Genomic DNA, 17,637 nt, shown 5'->3' with positions numbered 1-17,637 from the left:
ACAAAATAGATCGATGCGGATACGAATGATATTCGATACGCACATCCGAACACAGCATGTCATTATTAGGCATAAATTGAAATGAAATTTAAAAGAAGAAAAAAAATGAAATGTAATAAAAATTGCGAATCGATTCAAACATACTTTAAAATCAATACAAACCACACATGTAGTGATAATAACAGCAATTATCATCTTCAAATTATTATCGTGATTAAATTGTAGATTCAATCGAATAGCTCATTTCCTAGTCAGATTTATTCTATTGATTTCATCATCAAAATTATCTTCAAATATATTTGAAATGAAAAAAAAATCATTTATTCATAATCCTCAAACAAGGCTATTTAATCATGGTATCACTAATTTGTCTATAGGATGTTCATTAACTAAACTATAGAAAAAAGTTATCGTAAAATGAAAAAATATGACATTCAAGATGATGAAAACGATTTTGATAGTCAATACGATATTTATTCAATTTAAGAAATGCTATTCAATTGGGAATTAATTAATTAATCTTTTTTTATCTTTGTTGATTATGAATACTCATCATCACCTTGAATAATCTATGATAGAATGATTTGAGAAAAATTTTGAAATTTTACATCAGTCAAGAGATAATATGATATGAATATCACTTTAATAAAATCGAATTATCATTGATTAAAATTGTGATTTAAAAACAAAACAAAAACAAAAAATCGTTGTTGTTACGTTTAATTTGCCCATCATTTCAAAGGTCAGAAAATTAATGAGTTGAGAAGAAAAAAAAACAGGATCCAAGTGTAACATCGAAAAGGAAACAAATCAAAATCAAGTATCATCATCTTCAATATCATTATAATCATACGAATGACTATCATTCCGTGTTTATTATCTGAAGAGAACGTAACGCAAAATATTTTCATTTTTTCCTTTTCACCGATATAACGAAAATTTCATGATTGAAAATGTCACCACAAGACATCATCATGCTCACACACAAACTTAACAGAAGCATATCGTTGTGTCCATTCTATTTATCATTATATACTGTTTATGTATGAATCATCATTGCCATTGCTGTCTTTTGAATATCATCAAGCTGAAGATGACCTCTCTCATAAAAACTCTAAAGCAAAAATATTTTTCTGTCCACTTTCTTTTTTGTTTTTGTTTTTATTTGAATCTTAAGTTCCCTTATCAACATTATCATCATTATCATGTTCATCATGTTGATAATCATTTACATATTACAAGAAAAAGTTACAAGAAAAGAAATAAATAATAACAAACAATCAATAGTGATGATACTTTGGAATTTTATATCTTGTAGTAGCCATTTGTAATCATTTATGTAGACACATGAGAAAAAAAAATATTAATGTTACTTAAAAAACAAAGTAAATTAAGAAATATTGAAATCAGTGAATTAGCCAATCAAAACAATTTATAGATTTGAAAAAATTGACATATACGATTTAAATTTGATGTATACATTATTATTGTTGTAGAACATCAATTTCGTTGAGTGAAAAAAATGAATTTTTTACAAAATAAATAACGGCGATTGGCTAAGAAGTGAATTTTGATTGAAATTAAATTGTGATTAGTTTCATTTTCCATCAATGTTATTTTTCTTCATTATCCATAATCATAACCAATTAGGATAAAAACTGGATCTTTATCCTTTTTATTGGTTTTGAGAAATTTCAACCAGACAATCGATCATTTTTTTCAAAAATAAAATCAAAGAGATTAATTAATAGTTATTCTGTTTGTTATTAGAACAACAAGCGATTTTTCCCTTTCAGAAATTCAATAAAGATCGAAATTTTCAAGAAAACAGAAAAGAAAAATGTTTGATCAAAATCCTTTCAATGTTGGCTAATCACAATGTACAAAAATAAATACAAAAAAAACTGAAAATCGATTCAATTCTGAATAAAATCACTTGTTGAATCTAATGGATGATATCCATTCATCTATTTCAATCATCAAAAATAAATCATTTCAATGGCTTTAAGTTTAACATTAACGATTATGATCATCATCATATTTATCCATCCGTATACAAGAGTTTTTACTTGTTTACCCGTTTTTGTATTGCCATATTTATTTCGCATCTATTATGATGATGCCATCATAAAAAAAAAATCATATTGGGCAATATAATAATAATGGCTGCTGCAATGCAATGAATTTTATTTTTGAACATGTTTGACCTACAAATGAATCGAATGATGTTTAACTAAAGAGCTGACTTTATCTTCCATAAGCCATATGTTCATTTAGGCATCAGGCTTGTGCACACTCACGCTCCATTATGAAAGGAAAACAAACAAGAGAAAAAAAATCCAAAAATGAAAAAAAAAAACGAATGTGAACCATATGAGAGCCGGCAGCTCATCTTTTGTGTTTCGAAACAATTCGTAAATGTTGCATATGTAACTGACAACAGAGAAAAAACACATAAATATCAATCCTTTGAAAAACGTTTTGGAAAATTGTTTTTCTTTACAAGTTAAAAACGATGTGAAATTTTTAAAATTTTCACATGAAAAAAAGAAATATTTAAATTTCTTTAAAATCCTTACACCTGAACACTGTGATAATAGTGATAAAGACCTCGAAGATCGATTTTTAACTGCTACTTTTATTCAATAAACAACTAGGAAAAAAATGGCTAAACATTTAATGGACAGAACTTTTTTAATCATTATCAAATCAATTCTTTCAATTAGATCAGAGAAATTCGTTCTGGGAGTGAATACTTTGTTTCACATCAGAAATAGTCGATGATTGACAACAATAATGATGATAACTTAACAATATGCAAATTGGCAACATTTTGTTTTCATTGTATTACATCATTGACATTGAAAATTTTCGCATGATTACAACAACAACAACGAAAACATTCTTACATTTGAAACAACTTCATTTTGATGACTGATCGTCGTTTTATTCGTTCCAACAAAATGATCGTTTTTTAAACAGACAAAAAGATTTTTTTCATTTGTCTAGTTTTGATTATCTTCGATTAAATTCAAGACATTTAGTATCATAACAATAAGAAAAATTCTTACATTCAATAGAAAAAAATCTAGCAGAACATCGAAACCATACTTTTCAATTCGAAAATAATTATAGGATTGATGGAAAAAATCAGGAAAAAACTTTGAATTCATATTCCATCAAAAATAAAAAATAAAATAAAATAAAAATTGAAACAAACAGAAAAAATCATCTGCCCGTATCACACATCATCCATCATCTTAAGACAGAATATCGAACTAATGATTACTATCAATACTATTATTCAGTTTGTCCTTCTTTTATTAGCCTTAATCAATGGCAAAAAGCATTTTGTTTTTGCACGTGTTTTGTCCATTAATTCATTCAATCAGAACATTTTTATATCATACAATATTGTTCTTTATAAATATCAAATAAATTAACAATAATACTAATTGATTATTATTACTATGGTCTAAAATTTAGACTCTAAATGATGTTGCGATTGTCGAAGAAAGAGCATCTTTTTTTAAGAACGTGTTTAAAACAATGGGCATTTATGAGTTGTTGTTTGTAATAAAATAATGGACTGTTGTTTAAAAATGGATGCATTCTTGAAAATTTATTAAAAATTAAATTTGTTACTACTGATGTTCATTTTTTTGTTGTTGTTGTTGATGATTTGACCATGTATCAAAAATGTTGAACATCAGGAGGCATACACGATCATTGATTCTGTATTTTTTCATCCTGTTTTTGTAACCTTACACAAATCATGATTGTTGACGGGGAAAAAAAATATAGCCACGAAGGATTTCTAATCTTGAAATCGATACCATCAAATAATGAAAAAGGCCAAAATACGTGTTAAAAAAATAAAATAATGCGCTCGAAATTGTTGAAGATGATTTGTCATTTTATTGAATGAATTCATATAGAATTCATTGTTTTTGATTTTTATTAACAACGGTAACAACAACAATGATATATTTAAAGAAAAACAATAATAATTTTAAAAAGAGAACAAAATAAAAAAATAATAATAACAAAACAATCTGTTAAATGTTCATATTATTCGTAAATTCTGAATGAAAAACGTTCTGTATAAAAAAAATGATTATTATCAAATTTTGACTGCGGCATTGTGTTTGTGTGTGTATGTTTGTTTAATCATTTTGTATAACTTGATTGTAGATGTTTTTTCATTTTCCATTTTGAAACTTGACCCGATTTATCCCGGATAAAGGAATCAACCACCAACAGCACAGACATTGAATGAAGATTTACATTGTAATGTCAATTCGAATGATGTTGAAAATGTTGTCTTCATAATAGAAAAATGAAATCCACCATGAAAATTATAGGATGCTTATGGCACTGCCATGCACTATGAACACATTTTAACTATGTGTGCAAAAAATTGATTGACATCAGGCAGATGAGCTTTCCAGTAGATCGAGACAATCTAATTTAATGTTATATGTTTTTTTTTGAATGTGTAAAAAACAATCGCTGACATTGCGATTGTTCCGGAAAATCTCATGTTGTGTAGAAATATCAATTGTTGAGCGAAAATAACAAAAATAAAAAATGATAATAAAAAACTATGAATAAAATTATCAAGTATAAAAAATGAGTCATAATAAAATGTCATATAAATTATAAACAAAATGACAAGATTTACAATCAATTGTGACATGTTAATCCATATATGATGAGAATGGCGAAAAAAAACAATATTATTCTCTATAGTTGTATCCATTCTTAAACAGATGTTTCAAGATTCATTGATGTTGTCGAAATCTTCAAGAAACAATTGGAAATGATCTTCAAATTATGACGATGAAATAAAAAAGAATTATCATCATCATCATCATCATCATCATCATTATTAATTATCATATTTGTCACTTGTTTATCATTATTCGGATAATTATTCAATGTTATAATTGTATTATGATAATTGTTATTATACTGTTTATCATTATTATGATTACAATTTATTTTCTTTGAATAATTTAATTCGATGGGAAATTCAGTAGATTCAATAGTTGTTAATCTGTTTCCATTATAATTATTCTTATTAATGAGATTAATATTGTTTTTTTGAACATTTGTGTGAAATTTTTTCGTTCTTCGATTTATGTGTAATTTTTTTCTGTTATTACGATTATTGGATTTTTGTGTAAAAATATTTTTGGTCATTGTCTTTGTTGTTGTTGGCGATAATGGTGTTAACGATGATGATGATGTTCGTTCATCGTCAATACCACCATTAATGATTTCCGATAATAATGAATTAGTCATTTTCATTGCGGGATACATTATTTTTGTTGCTGTTGCTGTTGGAACGCAGCCAACATCAAAATTCAAATCAATCACCGGATTGAATTCAGTATTTGATTCACTCGTTTTGCTGGATTCTGTTTGATTAGAATAATTCGTATTCAAACGTTGCGATAATAGTAGCATTGCATGTTTATGAACAGAATTGTTTTCACTATAAATTTTTATATCATTTGGATTTTGATAATTATCCATAGTTTTTTCATTGGTTTTTGATGAAGATGATGATGATGATGATAATGATAATGTATTGAAAATATTTGGCGATGATTGAGGTTTGTTCGATGGATTATTTAATGATGACGGCGTTGGCGGTAAATTTAATGTATTCCGTACAGTTGCTGAACGCCAATGATAGGAATTTTTTACATTACAATTTGTCAAATAATTAGAATCACGATGATTTAGATATCTTAGATAGCTTTTTGTTATAGCTTTCCGTAGATAAGAACGAAATTTCGGATTGAAGAAAAAATAAAGTATTGGATTTATGCAAGAATTAGCCGCTCCTAACCATTGTGCTAATGGTGTTAATCCAATTATTAGAAGTCCTAATATGATAAAACAATAGATAAGAATGAAATAAATTATCAATAGAGCCAGCATATCATAATCAATTTCTTAGTGTAAAAATAGATCAATATACCTGCGAATGAAGTTTCATCAATTTGGGTGAATTTAAGAAAACAAAAAATTACATATAAGGGTAACCAACTAAGAACGAATACGGAAACGATTGTAATCAACATTTTAAGCACCTTAAGACGTGATTTTTCAACAATACGACTATTCATTTTATCAATACTTGAATCTTTATTCAGGGTATTCGTTTGACCATTACTATTATCAATAATCAATGGTAATTGACGGCGTGAAATTTTTACATATAATAATAGATAGAAAAAGATTGTAATCAATACAGGTAGCAAATATTGTAGACCAAAATTAACGAATATGAAATAAAAATTTGAAATCCATTCTTCCGGCCAAATTTCATGACACATCTAAATAAAAATCGAAACAAAATTGAAAAATAAAATTAGACATAATTAAAATAATGCTGCCATCTATTGTTGGTCAAGCTTAAAACAAGATTCTGGAAAATTTTTGTTTATTTCATAACACTTACCAATTGATCATCAATAGTATGAACATCGAAAAATATTAACCATGGACTGGATATTATTAAACTAAATATCCATATGAAGGCGACAACATATCGACGGACTAAAGGACTGAATCCATTGTTGAAGGGATAATAAATTCCATAAAAACTGACGATCATCGATCGATTATGAATTTTGAAAGATTAAAAAAAGAAAAATCAATTTCATTTTTCGATTTTTATTGATATAAAAATAAATACCGATCAATTGATATGGCAACCAATGAATATATAGATGCAGTGACAGCAACACCCTGAAGAAATGGTACTGCTTTACATACAAAACGTCCAAGAATCCACGCTGATTAAAAATAAAAAATAAAATTTTCAATGAATGGATATGCACAACCAAGTTTTTGATTTGAAAAAAAATCAAGCCAAATACTCTAAAATTTATATTGAATAACACCTACACATACAAAAAAAAAAACAAAAAACAAAATCACTGTCAATGAACAGAGAAAAATAAAGATCTCTTTGTTCTTGTTCATCGGAAATTTTTCAACTTTTCGTGTTCAGCAACATGGATTTATAATGTTTTGTTGTTGTTGTTGTTGTTTATGAATTTGAAATGAAATTCTGTCATGTCAATAATGCTGAAAATAATATCAATGATAATAATGATGATGATATCAGAATAAAAGGATAGAAAATACAAATGTCAAATTTTATTTGTCAACAATTTTTACGAATGCGAAAAACTATTCATTCGTCAAAAAGTGTTTTTATTATTCGAATTCAATGTTATTTTCTTTGTTTGCTAATTTATTTGCCAGAATCAAAATGATGTCAACAACCAATTTACATGAATCAGTTATTTAGAATTAATTCTCTAACCTCGATATGATTTTGTCGTTATTTTCAAATCAGTTATTGAAATGTTTATCGAAAAACAAGAATATACAATATAATTTTATTGAAAATGATCAATTGGATTTCTTAACAGCAACAAAAACTTACTTGTTAATATATTACCAAGAAGATTTGGTAATAAACAAAATAAAATGACCAACAAATCTGCTAATGCCAAATTACAGATGAAATAATTAAATACATTATTATAGCTGGCCATCATCTGATTTGAATTTGGTGTATTATGACGCATCATATTGATCACCCAAAGTACAGCACTATTGCCAACTAATCCCATGATGAATACGATTGAATAAGCAATACAAAGAACAATAGTCCAAATCAATGGATAACGCCATTGTGATTCTGTGGCCTGATTTTGATTATGATTGTATATAAATGATGATGACATTATTTCAACAATCGATGATGTTGTTGTTAAAGATGATGAAGCCATTGCAATAACCAATTTGATTCGGATCAATATTTTTTGCCGGATATTCAATGTATTAGGTTATATTTCCTTCAGTTAACTGTGGCGACCTTTGAAATAAATCATCAACGGTCATTGACATGATGATTCCATTTTTTTGAATGACATTCAATTTTCGCCAAACATTTCGGTAATTTTTCCAAAATGGTATGATAAAACATGAAATCCGATTCGAAATTCTGCAAAATGAATGGAATAAAATTTAAAAATAATAAGTATTGATTAGTATTCAAATCATTAATGAAATTATTACTATCAATCATTAATTAGCCTGTAGCAAATAAAAATCAAAAATTCATTTTTGTTTCCGTTTTATTGGTTTTATATTTTGTTATTTTCTATAGTGAATACAATTTTTATAATATTACATTGAACTATTGATTTAATAATGATGGACAAATAATGTCGGTCATCAATAATGATTTCATGTATAAATGTAATGATGGAAAAATTAAAAAAAAACATTGTCATATATTAATTGAAAGAAGAAAAAAATTATCTAAATATTTTTTTTCTTTCATTTCGGTTTTTGAACCTTTTCGATGAAGAAATTCCAAGCTTAAAAGGTTACATAACATAATTATGCAAAAATGTTTGCACAAATACATTTACATAAAAACAATTATCAGCAGCACATTTTTTCCAAATTAGCTAAAAATGTTCGAAATATTTCAAATATATATGATGACGCATGAAACAAAATCATTCATTGTTATGCAGAACAGAATATATTCTGCATTGTGGATTTTGTATCAATATTTTTTTTGTGTTTAATAAAAGATGTTTATAATGAATGAAACAAAGGGAATTTTCAGGGGTCTATATAAATTGATTATTACATAATGTACACAATGAAAATTATAGATATATGAAAACTCTAATGATGAAAAGAATCAATCATCAATAAATCAATAGAATTTTTCTTTTAATATTCTTTGCTGTTTGGACATTGGTTCAATTTTTTTCATTATTCACAAAAGAAAAACACCCTAATGAAGACAATATTATTATGATTATGATGAATTGAATGGCAAAAAAAATGTTCTTTTTTTCCTACATGAACATCAATGATTTTTCTAGATTTGATACCATTTATTTTTGTTTTTTATATTTCATTCATCATTGATTGTTGATACGATGAAAACAATAACAACAATAACAAAAAGAAGAAAAAACAGAATTTATTAGAAAAAATACGATACGGTGTCAATGGCATAGAATTGTTACATTTAGTATCATCTTACACGACTGACACATAAACCAATATTTGTTTTGTTTTTTTGCCCTCTATTTTTTGTTGTTGTTGATTGATGTTTTTATTGATGATGTGAAAATGAAATTCTGATGAAAATAAAACGACCGATAGAAAATCTAATCAAAATAATGATTATTACAGTCAATATAGTGACTGATACTATTTATATTATCCTTGACTATGTGTAAATAGTGAACGTGATGAAGAAGAGAAAAATTCCACATTCCTAATGCTTGAAATGGAACGAAGGAAAAAAATTCACATGAAATGTTTTTTTTTGGTTTGTTGTCGAAAGATTTTATTAGCTAATGAAGATGTGTTTATTCACTTTGTTTTGTTTTGTTTATTTTTGTTTCCGTTATATTTTCTGAATACAAATACATTGAATGCCGATGGCTAAAATAATATTGAATTGAAAATGAAACTTTTTTACAAAAACAACAAAAGAAAAGAATAGGAAAAACAACAAAATAATATTGATATCAACTAAACAACTTCATGATGGTAAATAATAAACAAAAATCTTCATCTTTTACGCAGATCTATCCGAAAAATTGCATGCACATATTGAACTATAAGGAAAAAAAGAAATTTCAGGTAAACAAATAAATAAACAAATTAAACAATGATGAAACAATTATTCTGTTCTGTTCTTCATTTGAAACCATTGTGTCATTGAATCCAAAATAAATAAATCATATCAAGTCATGCAATGTAGGATTTTAAATGGAATTATCATTAGGAAATGTTGTCGTTGGTAAACAAAATTTGGAGATTTTTTTATTTGTTTTGTACAAATTTTGAAGTTCGTTAACACTTTCGTCATAATTCAATTCGACTAAAATCCTTAATGATTGATGATGATGACAATGGGCAATTTCTAAATTGAATACAAAATAAAAAATGATGAAAAAAATAAACAATTCCTAGTGCATCTATTTTCTCTCTATGCGATAGTGAGATTGAAAAAGGCAGTAGAATTTATAAACAAAATTAAATTCCAAAGAATTTAGTTTATCAAATGCCGCTGTCCATGATAATGATGTGATCATTCATCCATAAATTCTTGTCATTCTTAAATTGATATAGATGCGAAAAAAATAAAAAATAGTTATTTTATTTTATTTTTTCAAACTAAGATAAAACAAAAAGGAAAACATTTTTAGAATAGACTGATAGCATTAGTTAATTTTGCTTCTAGCGTAATTTTATATGATACAATAATATGTCGTAAACGATTGTCAAATATTGTTTGCGGATATTCATTGAAACATTGTAAATTTAAATTAATTCTATAAACATGGTGATTAATTTTCCATTTCAATTTTTTTTATGTTAACATAGATTAGATAAGATTCTATGCCCGACTTTTTCAGTTTTGTTGAATTTTTTTTTCTCAAATTTCTTTCGGTTTTGTATTCATTTTTAAATTCTGGAATTATTTCTTTTGAACATAGACTACGATATAAAATTAACTTTTGATTTAATCAAAAAATGTTTAATTTAATTTATGATTCGAATACAAAAGTTTGAAAACGACACTGCAACAAAAAAAAAATCAAAATTTAGTTTTATTTTAGCCATTCTGTATTAGTTGAGGAGAATTCAATAATTTTTTCTGATTGAATATGATGATGAAAATCTTCTTAATCTTGGGAATATTTTTACAAAAAAAAAAATTCGCAAAGAAAACAAAAAAAAGATTTTTGTTCGCCTCTCATTTTTGATCAAATAGCTTTGCGATGAACAATAAACATAATCACGTCTCTGTTTTTGATATTATTTTTTTTTGTTTTTCTATTTATTTTTCCAAATATTCACAGGCATTGATAGATTATGGATTAGATTGGATTTTTTTTCTATATTCTCTATTGAAGTCCCGTTTTTTTTCACTCTTCAATGCATCTTACTCATTTCTAGTTTCAATCATTCTATTTCAGATTATATTGTCTACAATGAATATAATAGTTGGCGAACATTTATAACCAAAGAATTATAACAATACACATACAAAAAAAGAACAACAACGATGAAGAAAAACAAATGGAAAACAAAATTGAATTTTTTGATATTTACTTTACCAGAAAAAAAAGTTTTTTTTTCATCAAAGATAGATTCTGACAGAAATGAAAATGAAGTTTTCATACGACGAACAGCAACACACACACACACACGCACTAATAACTTCGATATGATAAAACCAAACACATATGTTGTAATAGACTTATTTCCGTTGAAATTATCACTTTAAATAAATAGAATAAATACAAAAAAACAAATGATAAAATGATTCAAACAATATCATTGAAACACAAAGTTTCAAAATGTTAAATTTTTTTTCAACACACAAATAATATGATTGTTGTTGTTTTGTTGATCAACAAACATTCGATTTTGTGAATTGTGAATTCCAGCATATTTTTTTTGGTTTTGTTTGAATCAACATTGAAATATTGATTTGTTCATTTTGTTGATTATAAAAGAATATCTGAACATCTTATTCAATTGATTTTTTCATATTTTTTCTGATCATAATCATCAAAATTTGAACATTCATTTGAATTTTTGTTGTTGTTTGCAGATAGATTAGATTCAAATTCAATTCAAAGTCGATTATGCTAGTATCACATGTCAAAAACAGCAATTGCCATGTTACATATGAAGAAATGAACTAAAATGATGATTAAATGATTGATTTTTTAAAAATTCATGAATAAATTTTTCATTTTTGTTGAAATTATTTGTCAGAAATTTAAATAAAATTTGTTGTTGGTGAAAAAAAAGTTGTTTTTGATTGAATTAAATAAATGAATCTTCATACAAACATAAAAAGAATTGGCCAGAAATAATAGACTGACGAAAAATTTGTTTGTGATTTGAAGTTTCAGAGAAAAAAACTAGATTACTACTTTTCAAAAAGCGCAGAATCGTAGTTAACTAGAATTTCATTCATGAAATCGGTTCGGCGCACATCTTAAAATTCATCATCATCATCAATGCACAAAATCGATCGAATAAATTGACTGTTTGTCCAGCCAAAACAATAGATATTTTATCATTTCATATTTATTCGGGATTCCGTGCATAAAAATGAAAAAAAACCGAATCATATTGATTTATCAATAATGATAATTTTGACAAGTTGATAGAGAAATTGGGAAAAAGGAAAAAAATAAACATTTATTTCGATTGCTTAATGGATTGACACTATAGTAAGAGTTGTCAATCACAAATTTCAAAAAAAAAAAATCAATTTGTAAAATTTTATCTACTGTCACAAACTATTCTCGTTGTTAAAAACAAACAAAGTTTTGATATATCTTTTCTTCATATAAAATAGTTACATCTTTTATTTGAAATTGTATTGAAAATACAAAAATGAAAAAAAATTGTTGAAAGAAAAGACACAAACAAACTAATTTATCGTAAATTCTTCAACATTATTAAATAAATAAAATAAGAAATAATTATTTTGTTTCATTATCAATTTAGAAAATTGTTAAAAAAAACAAATTGAATAAAATTAGGTATGCTATGTAAATAATGCAATTATCGTTATTGTATTATATATTGTCCAAAAAAAAAGAAATGCTCAGAATTGGAATAAAGAACGTTACATTTTGTTCCTTTTTCTATGTTTCAATTCAATTCTATAATATAGTAACGAATCTGAATTCAAAAGTTATTTCTGTATAAATCTTGTTTGTCAGCGCAAAAGTAAAAAGAAAAGAACCAAGTAAATTATATTACCAATTGGAAAAAACATGAAATACACACACACACACACACACAAATCTACATGCTAAAAAAAATTTTATGTGGGAATTCTGTAATTTTGATGTATCTAATATCTTTTCGATTTTTTTTTCTTGACATATTTTTTGTCCAATAAATTCTCCTACATTATTGATTGCTTCACACAAATCAATACTGTATGTTTATTGAAAAAATTCAATCAATTTGATTACCATTGTTCCAAATAGCCACTTCATCATCTCATCTAGAAAAGAAATCAAATCCTTAGCTCATTTTAGCTACAATTTTTGTTTGTTTGTAATATATGATTTCAGTATTTTCTTTTTTTATTTATTTATTTACTTAATCGAATTTTTTTTCTTATCATAAGGTGTCTATGTACATAAAAATTATTAGGACAACCTTATGATTCTAAATTGGGTTATTAAAATCAACAATATTATTGATTCTTTAAGAAAAACTTTTCATTTATACTGGTTTACACTCGTTTTTCTATGATTAAAATAAATATTCTCGGTGTGTTAAGCTCCGATTAAATCATATTCAAATTTCAATGACCATCAATTTATAAATAGAATAGAGAAAATTATCATGTGAAAATTGATTACAAACATTCTTTGACTTTAAGAGCAAATCAACATTACGAAAAAAGTTATCTGTAATGTTGATTTGTTCGAATTTTTGTTTTTGTTTTTAGCGCAAATTTTTATTCTTATTTTGAACAAAGGTTGAATTTTTCACATTTGTGCTCGAAGCTTACCGTCAATAAGGAGTGTAATAAATAAATTCTCTTGTTAATTGAAAAATGATTTTTGTTTTGATTTTTTTTTATCAGAAAAATTGATTTATTGTACATTGACAACCAACAATATCATGGCTATTTGGAAATGTATCATGAATACACTAATCTTCAACTGAATATAAACATAAGTTAACTACGACGATTTGTTACTAACAAAAGACAGTCATCGTTATCTATCATACGCACAGACTTGTTGTGGTTGATTTTTTTATGGCCACTATCGTCAAACAATTTATCACAGTATCAGTTTTTTTCCTAATTTTCTTTTGCTTGGTGAAATATTAGCATAAAACGTTATGGAGGTCATTCGTTTTTCAATATCATCAAATCCATATGTTGCCCCAATATATTGTAATCTAACTTTGCGAAAGTAATCGAATTGATAATTGAATCAAGGCATGAAAATACCCTTCGAAATTGAAACAAAATAAAAATTATTCCATTTTTGAGTAGCAACAAGCATTAAACGGTTTTTTTTTGTTTATTTATGAAAACAAATAAATTTCAAATTGAAATTGCATAATCATGTGACATTAAGCTATCATTATAATTCTTTCTTCATTTTTTTAAAATTGAGAAATTAAAAAAGGGAAAGTATTGTCAACGAAAATTAAAATTTTTTTATTAAAAATTATTATTGAAAATTGTTTTCTAAAAATGGTAGACAAGATGCTAGTTATCCTACTGTATGTCTGAAAAACAATTTGATGTCAATAATGTTTATTATTCAGAATTATCATAAATTTCCTTCATTGAAAAAAATTGTTTTTGTCTTAATGATGATAATTTGTTTTTTTCAATTTTAATCATTTAATGATGATTCGATCAATCAATAATTTGATTCGCAATTACACGTACATTTTTTGTAGTAATGAACTTAACAACAAGATTCATAAATTAAGACAAAGTCCAGTCGGAAATTTTATTTGATAATCAACTATCAAATCGATTGATAAATGAAAAGATTTTGTGCATGTGTATTTACTAATACGAATGAAATTGATTGATTAATTGATCCAATTTTTTTCTTGTTTTGTTTATTCATTTTCAATTTTCAAATTCTATTTTTATTATTATTGTTGACAATTGGTCTATATTTTTTCTTAAATATCAACAATTGAATCAGTGTTTATCAGCTAAAAAATCATTATAAAAACTCTTGAATGAAAAAAATGATATATGCTTTTCGGTTTTATTTTTATTCTTTATTATTCATTTATTAATCAACTTGAAATTTGTATGAATGTAACGAATGAATAAAAATGTATAGATCATTTATTTTGATTTCATTCGTTACCAATCTTATCTTGATTTCATATATTGAATGTCAAAATAAAGGTATTCTTTGTTTGTTTTAATTATTATTTACAGTGAGGTAAGATTCCATTTTTTCATTATTATACAATCATAGATCAAGTATGTTATGGTGAATTTGGATGTTTTAAAAAGGCTCAATTGAGCAGAAATATTCAAACGGCAAACCTATTAGGTCATTTTCCTGATTCGCCCGAAAGAATTAATGTTGGATTTCATTTGTTTTCATGTCGTGATCGTTATAATCCAACTATTCTACCATATAACGCAACTGAAAGAGATTTACAACGAATAAATTATGATCCAAAAAAGCGTACAATCTTTGTAATACATGGTTTCTTAGATAATTATGATCAATTCAATTGGATGGGTGATGTAAAAGATCATATTCTGCGATTACAGCCTTGTACAATGAATGTTATTGTTGTCGATTGGCGTGGTGGCACTCATCAGATAAACTATTTACAGGCAGCATCAAATACTAGATTGGTTGGGGCTATAATTGCATCATTTATAGAAAAATTAAACAATGTATTTAGAACAACTAACGATCATTATACAATTATGGGACATAGTTTAGGTGGACAAATCTGTGGTTTTGCTGGCAAACGTTTACGGCAACCAAAAGTTCGATTGATTTTGAGCTTAGATCCTGCTGGTCCAGCATTCAATGATGTTAACGAACAGAACCGATTAAATCCAGATGATGCACAATTAGTTGTTTCTATTCATACGAATGGCGGTGTCAATGTTGCCGATGGTTTTGGTATACTCAAACCGTCTGGTCATTATAGTTTTTTTCCCAATGGTGGTGAAACTCAGCCTGGTTGTAGTGCCCTCCATGGTATTGCTGCTCCATTGCTAAAAGGAATATATGAAGGAATACAGGAGACAGCAGCTTGTTCGCATCTTTTTGTCTATAAATTAATCGAATATGATGAAATAAGAGATGATGATTTTGAATCGATGGCTTATCGATGTGAAAACTATAAAGCATACGAAGCTGGTCGTTGTGGTACTTGTCGAGATGATTCAGATGATTGTAAACCATTTGGCCGATGGTATGATTGGTGGCAAGAACAAAAACCATCAAGAGAATGGCGAGAACCGATTATCTATTATATCGATACAAAGAGAGAAGAACCTTATTCATATTTTTTCTATCAGATTAAGGTGTGATTCAAATATTTAGATAATTCTTTGAGTGTTTCTAAACAGAATTATTAATTTTTTAAAATTAGGTTCGAACCGGTAATGATTTCGCTCCTCTTGATGGTCGATTATTCATGAACATAACTGGTAGTTTACGATCTGATTTCAGCGAAAAAATTATCATGGATAGAAAATTTGAACCTAACAAAGAATATACGTATTTACATAAATCGAAAAAATCTATTGGCCGTGTTGAAGCAGTACATGCAACATTGACAGATAAGGTGTTGCCAAATAAAGCTGCAATAGCCGTTTCCAAAATTGTTACTGCAATTCCTGGCATAGGCAGTGGATCTAGAAACGATCGAATCACTGTTGAAGAGATTCAATTCAACTATATGAATGGTTACACTGAAAGGTATGTTGTATTAATGTGTCGATTAATTTTTTGATTTCTAAATGAAAAAATTCAAAAGCCAACGACGTTCAATGTCAACAGTGTTGAGAAATCAAAATGGACCTATAGAGATCACAGGCAAGGATATCACACATTTTACTGGATCCAGATCCAATGACAGAAATCGAAACGGTTCTAATTCCAATCGCGAGAATTCGAACCAAAACCGAGATAGGAATCGAGATAGAAATGTCCCAAATCGAGATAGAGACATCTCAAATCAAAACCGAGATGATGACAGGAATCAGGATAGAAATATTCCGAATCGAGATCGAGACAACTCAAATCGAAACCGAGATAATAACAGGGATCGGGATAGAAATATTCCAAATCGAGATCGAGACATTTCAAATCAAAACCGAGATAATATCCCGAATCGTGATCGAGACAACTTGAATCGAAACCGGGATGATAACAGGAATCGGGATAGAGATATTATAAATCGTGATCAAGACCGAGACAGCTCAAATCGAAACCGAGATAATATCCCGAATCAAAATCAAAACATCAATAGAAACATATGACAATGAATAAATGAAGATTTATGATATTGATATTGTTCAAGGAAAAGTAGATTGTAAAACTTTCCTATTTACCATGAATTAATTGAATAAACATAAACTACTTGTTATTTACCAAATAAAACAGATTAAATATGATTTTTTTTTCAATCTATTGGTATCATCACAAATTTCTTGACTATTACATTGCAATCCTTGTTGTTATTTTCATTACATTTTGTTTGAATTAATTTGAATAAAATTACCGATTGAAGGATAATTTGTACGTCATTAATGTCAAGACGCTCGAAATGATAATGAATCTTAACCATGAATTTGATTTCATCATTTGTACTCATTGCTTCTTGATGAACCAAAATGTAAACAAACAAGCAAACAGGTAGTTTTTCTCTTTATTTCGAAGTAATACTTTTGGTGGATAAAAAAAAGGGTAATTACGATACGATAAGATTAATTTGAAAAGAAAACAAAGAATCCTATCGATCATAAACGATAATAAAAATAAGGAAACAAAACCTGAATTT

General features: G+C 26.7%; 2 protein-coding genes across 7 annotated transcripts; one reads left to right on the top strand and one right to left on the bottom strand.

The window, feature by feature from the left end:
• Positions 1-3,895: 3,895 nt before the first annotated feature.
• LOC113790216 (uncharacterized) lies at positions 3,896-9,216 on the bottom strand. 6 transcript variants are annotated; one of them, XM_075820573.1, is made up of 6 exons: positions 9,101-9,216; positions 7,472-8,035; positions 6,713-6,812; positions 6,476-6,620; positions 5,993-6,350; positions 3,896-5,897 (listed from the first exon to the last, which is right to left on the bottom strand). In XM_075820573.1, exons 2-6 carry the CDS (start codon positions 7,818-7,820, stop codon positions 4,765-4,767), a joined length of 2,085 nt encoding a protein of 694 aa, XP_075676688.1. In that variant the 5' UTR covers positions 7,821-8,035; positions 9,101-9,216; the 3' UTR covers positions 3,896-4,764. The 6 variants fall into 6 exon arrangements, with proteins under 6 accessions (XP_075676688.1, XP_075676693.1, XP_075676689.1 ...); XM_075820578.1 differs by having other exon boundaries at positions 7,472-7,906; positions 9,101-9,207; XM_075820574.1 differs by having other exon boundaries at positions 9,084-9,183.
• Positions 9,217-14,827: 5,611 nt separating this feature from the next.
• Positions 14,828-17,263, top strand: LOC113790178 (pancreatic triacylglycerol lipase-like). Its single transcript, XM_027339811.2, has 4 exons — positions 14,828-15,007; positions 15,081-16,156; positions 16,225-16,553; positions 16,612-17,263. The coding sequence occupies exons 1-4, from the start codon at positions 14,932-14,934 to the stop codon at positions 17,114-17,116; spliced, it is 1,986 nt and encodes a 661-aa protein (XP_027195612.1). The 5' UTR covers positions 14,828-14,931; the 3' UTR covers positions 17,117-17,263.
• The last annotated feature ends 374 nt before the right edge of the window (positions 17,264-17,637 follow it).

Source organism: Dermatophagoides pteronyssinus, unplaced genomic scaffold, assembly GCF_027571235.1.
Source record: "Dermatophagoides pteronyssinus isolate colony J.1.1.1.1 unplaced genomic scaffold, Derpt_VIB-CSIC_2022.12 sq0007, whole genome shotgun sequence".
NCBI lineage: Eukaryota > Metazoa > Arthropoda > Arachnida > Sarcoptiformes > Pyroglyphidae > Dermatophagoides > Dermatophagoides pteronyssinus.
This window is presented reverse-complemented; position numbering and strand designations above follow the sequence as displayed.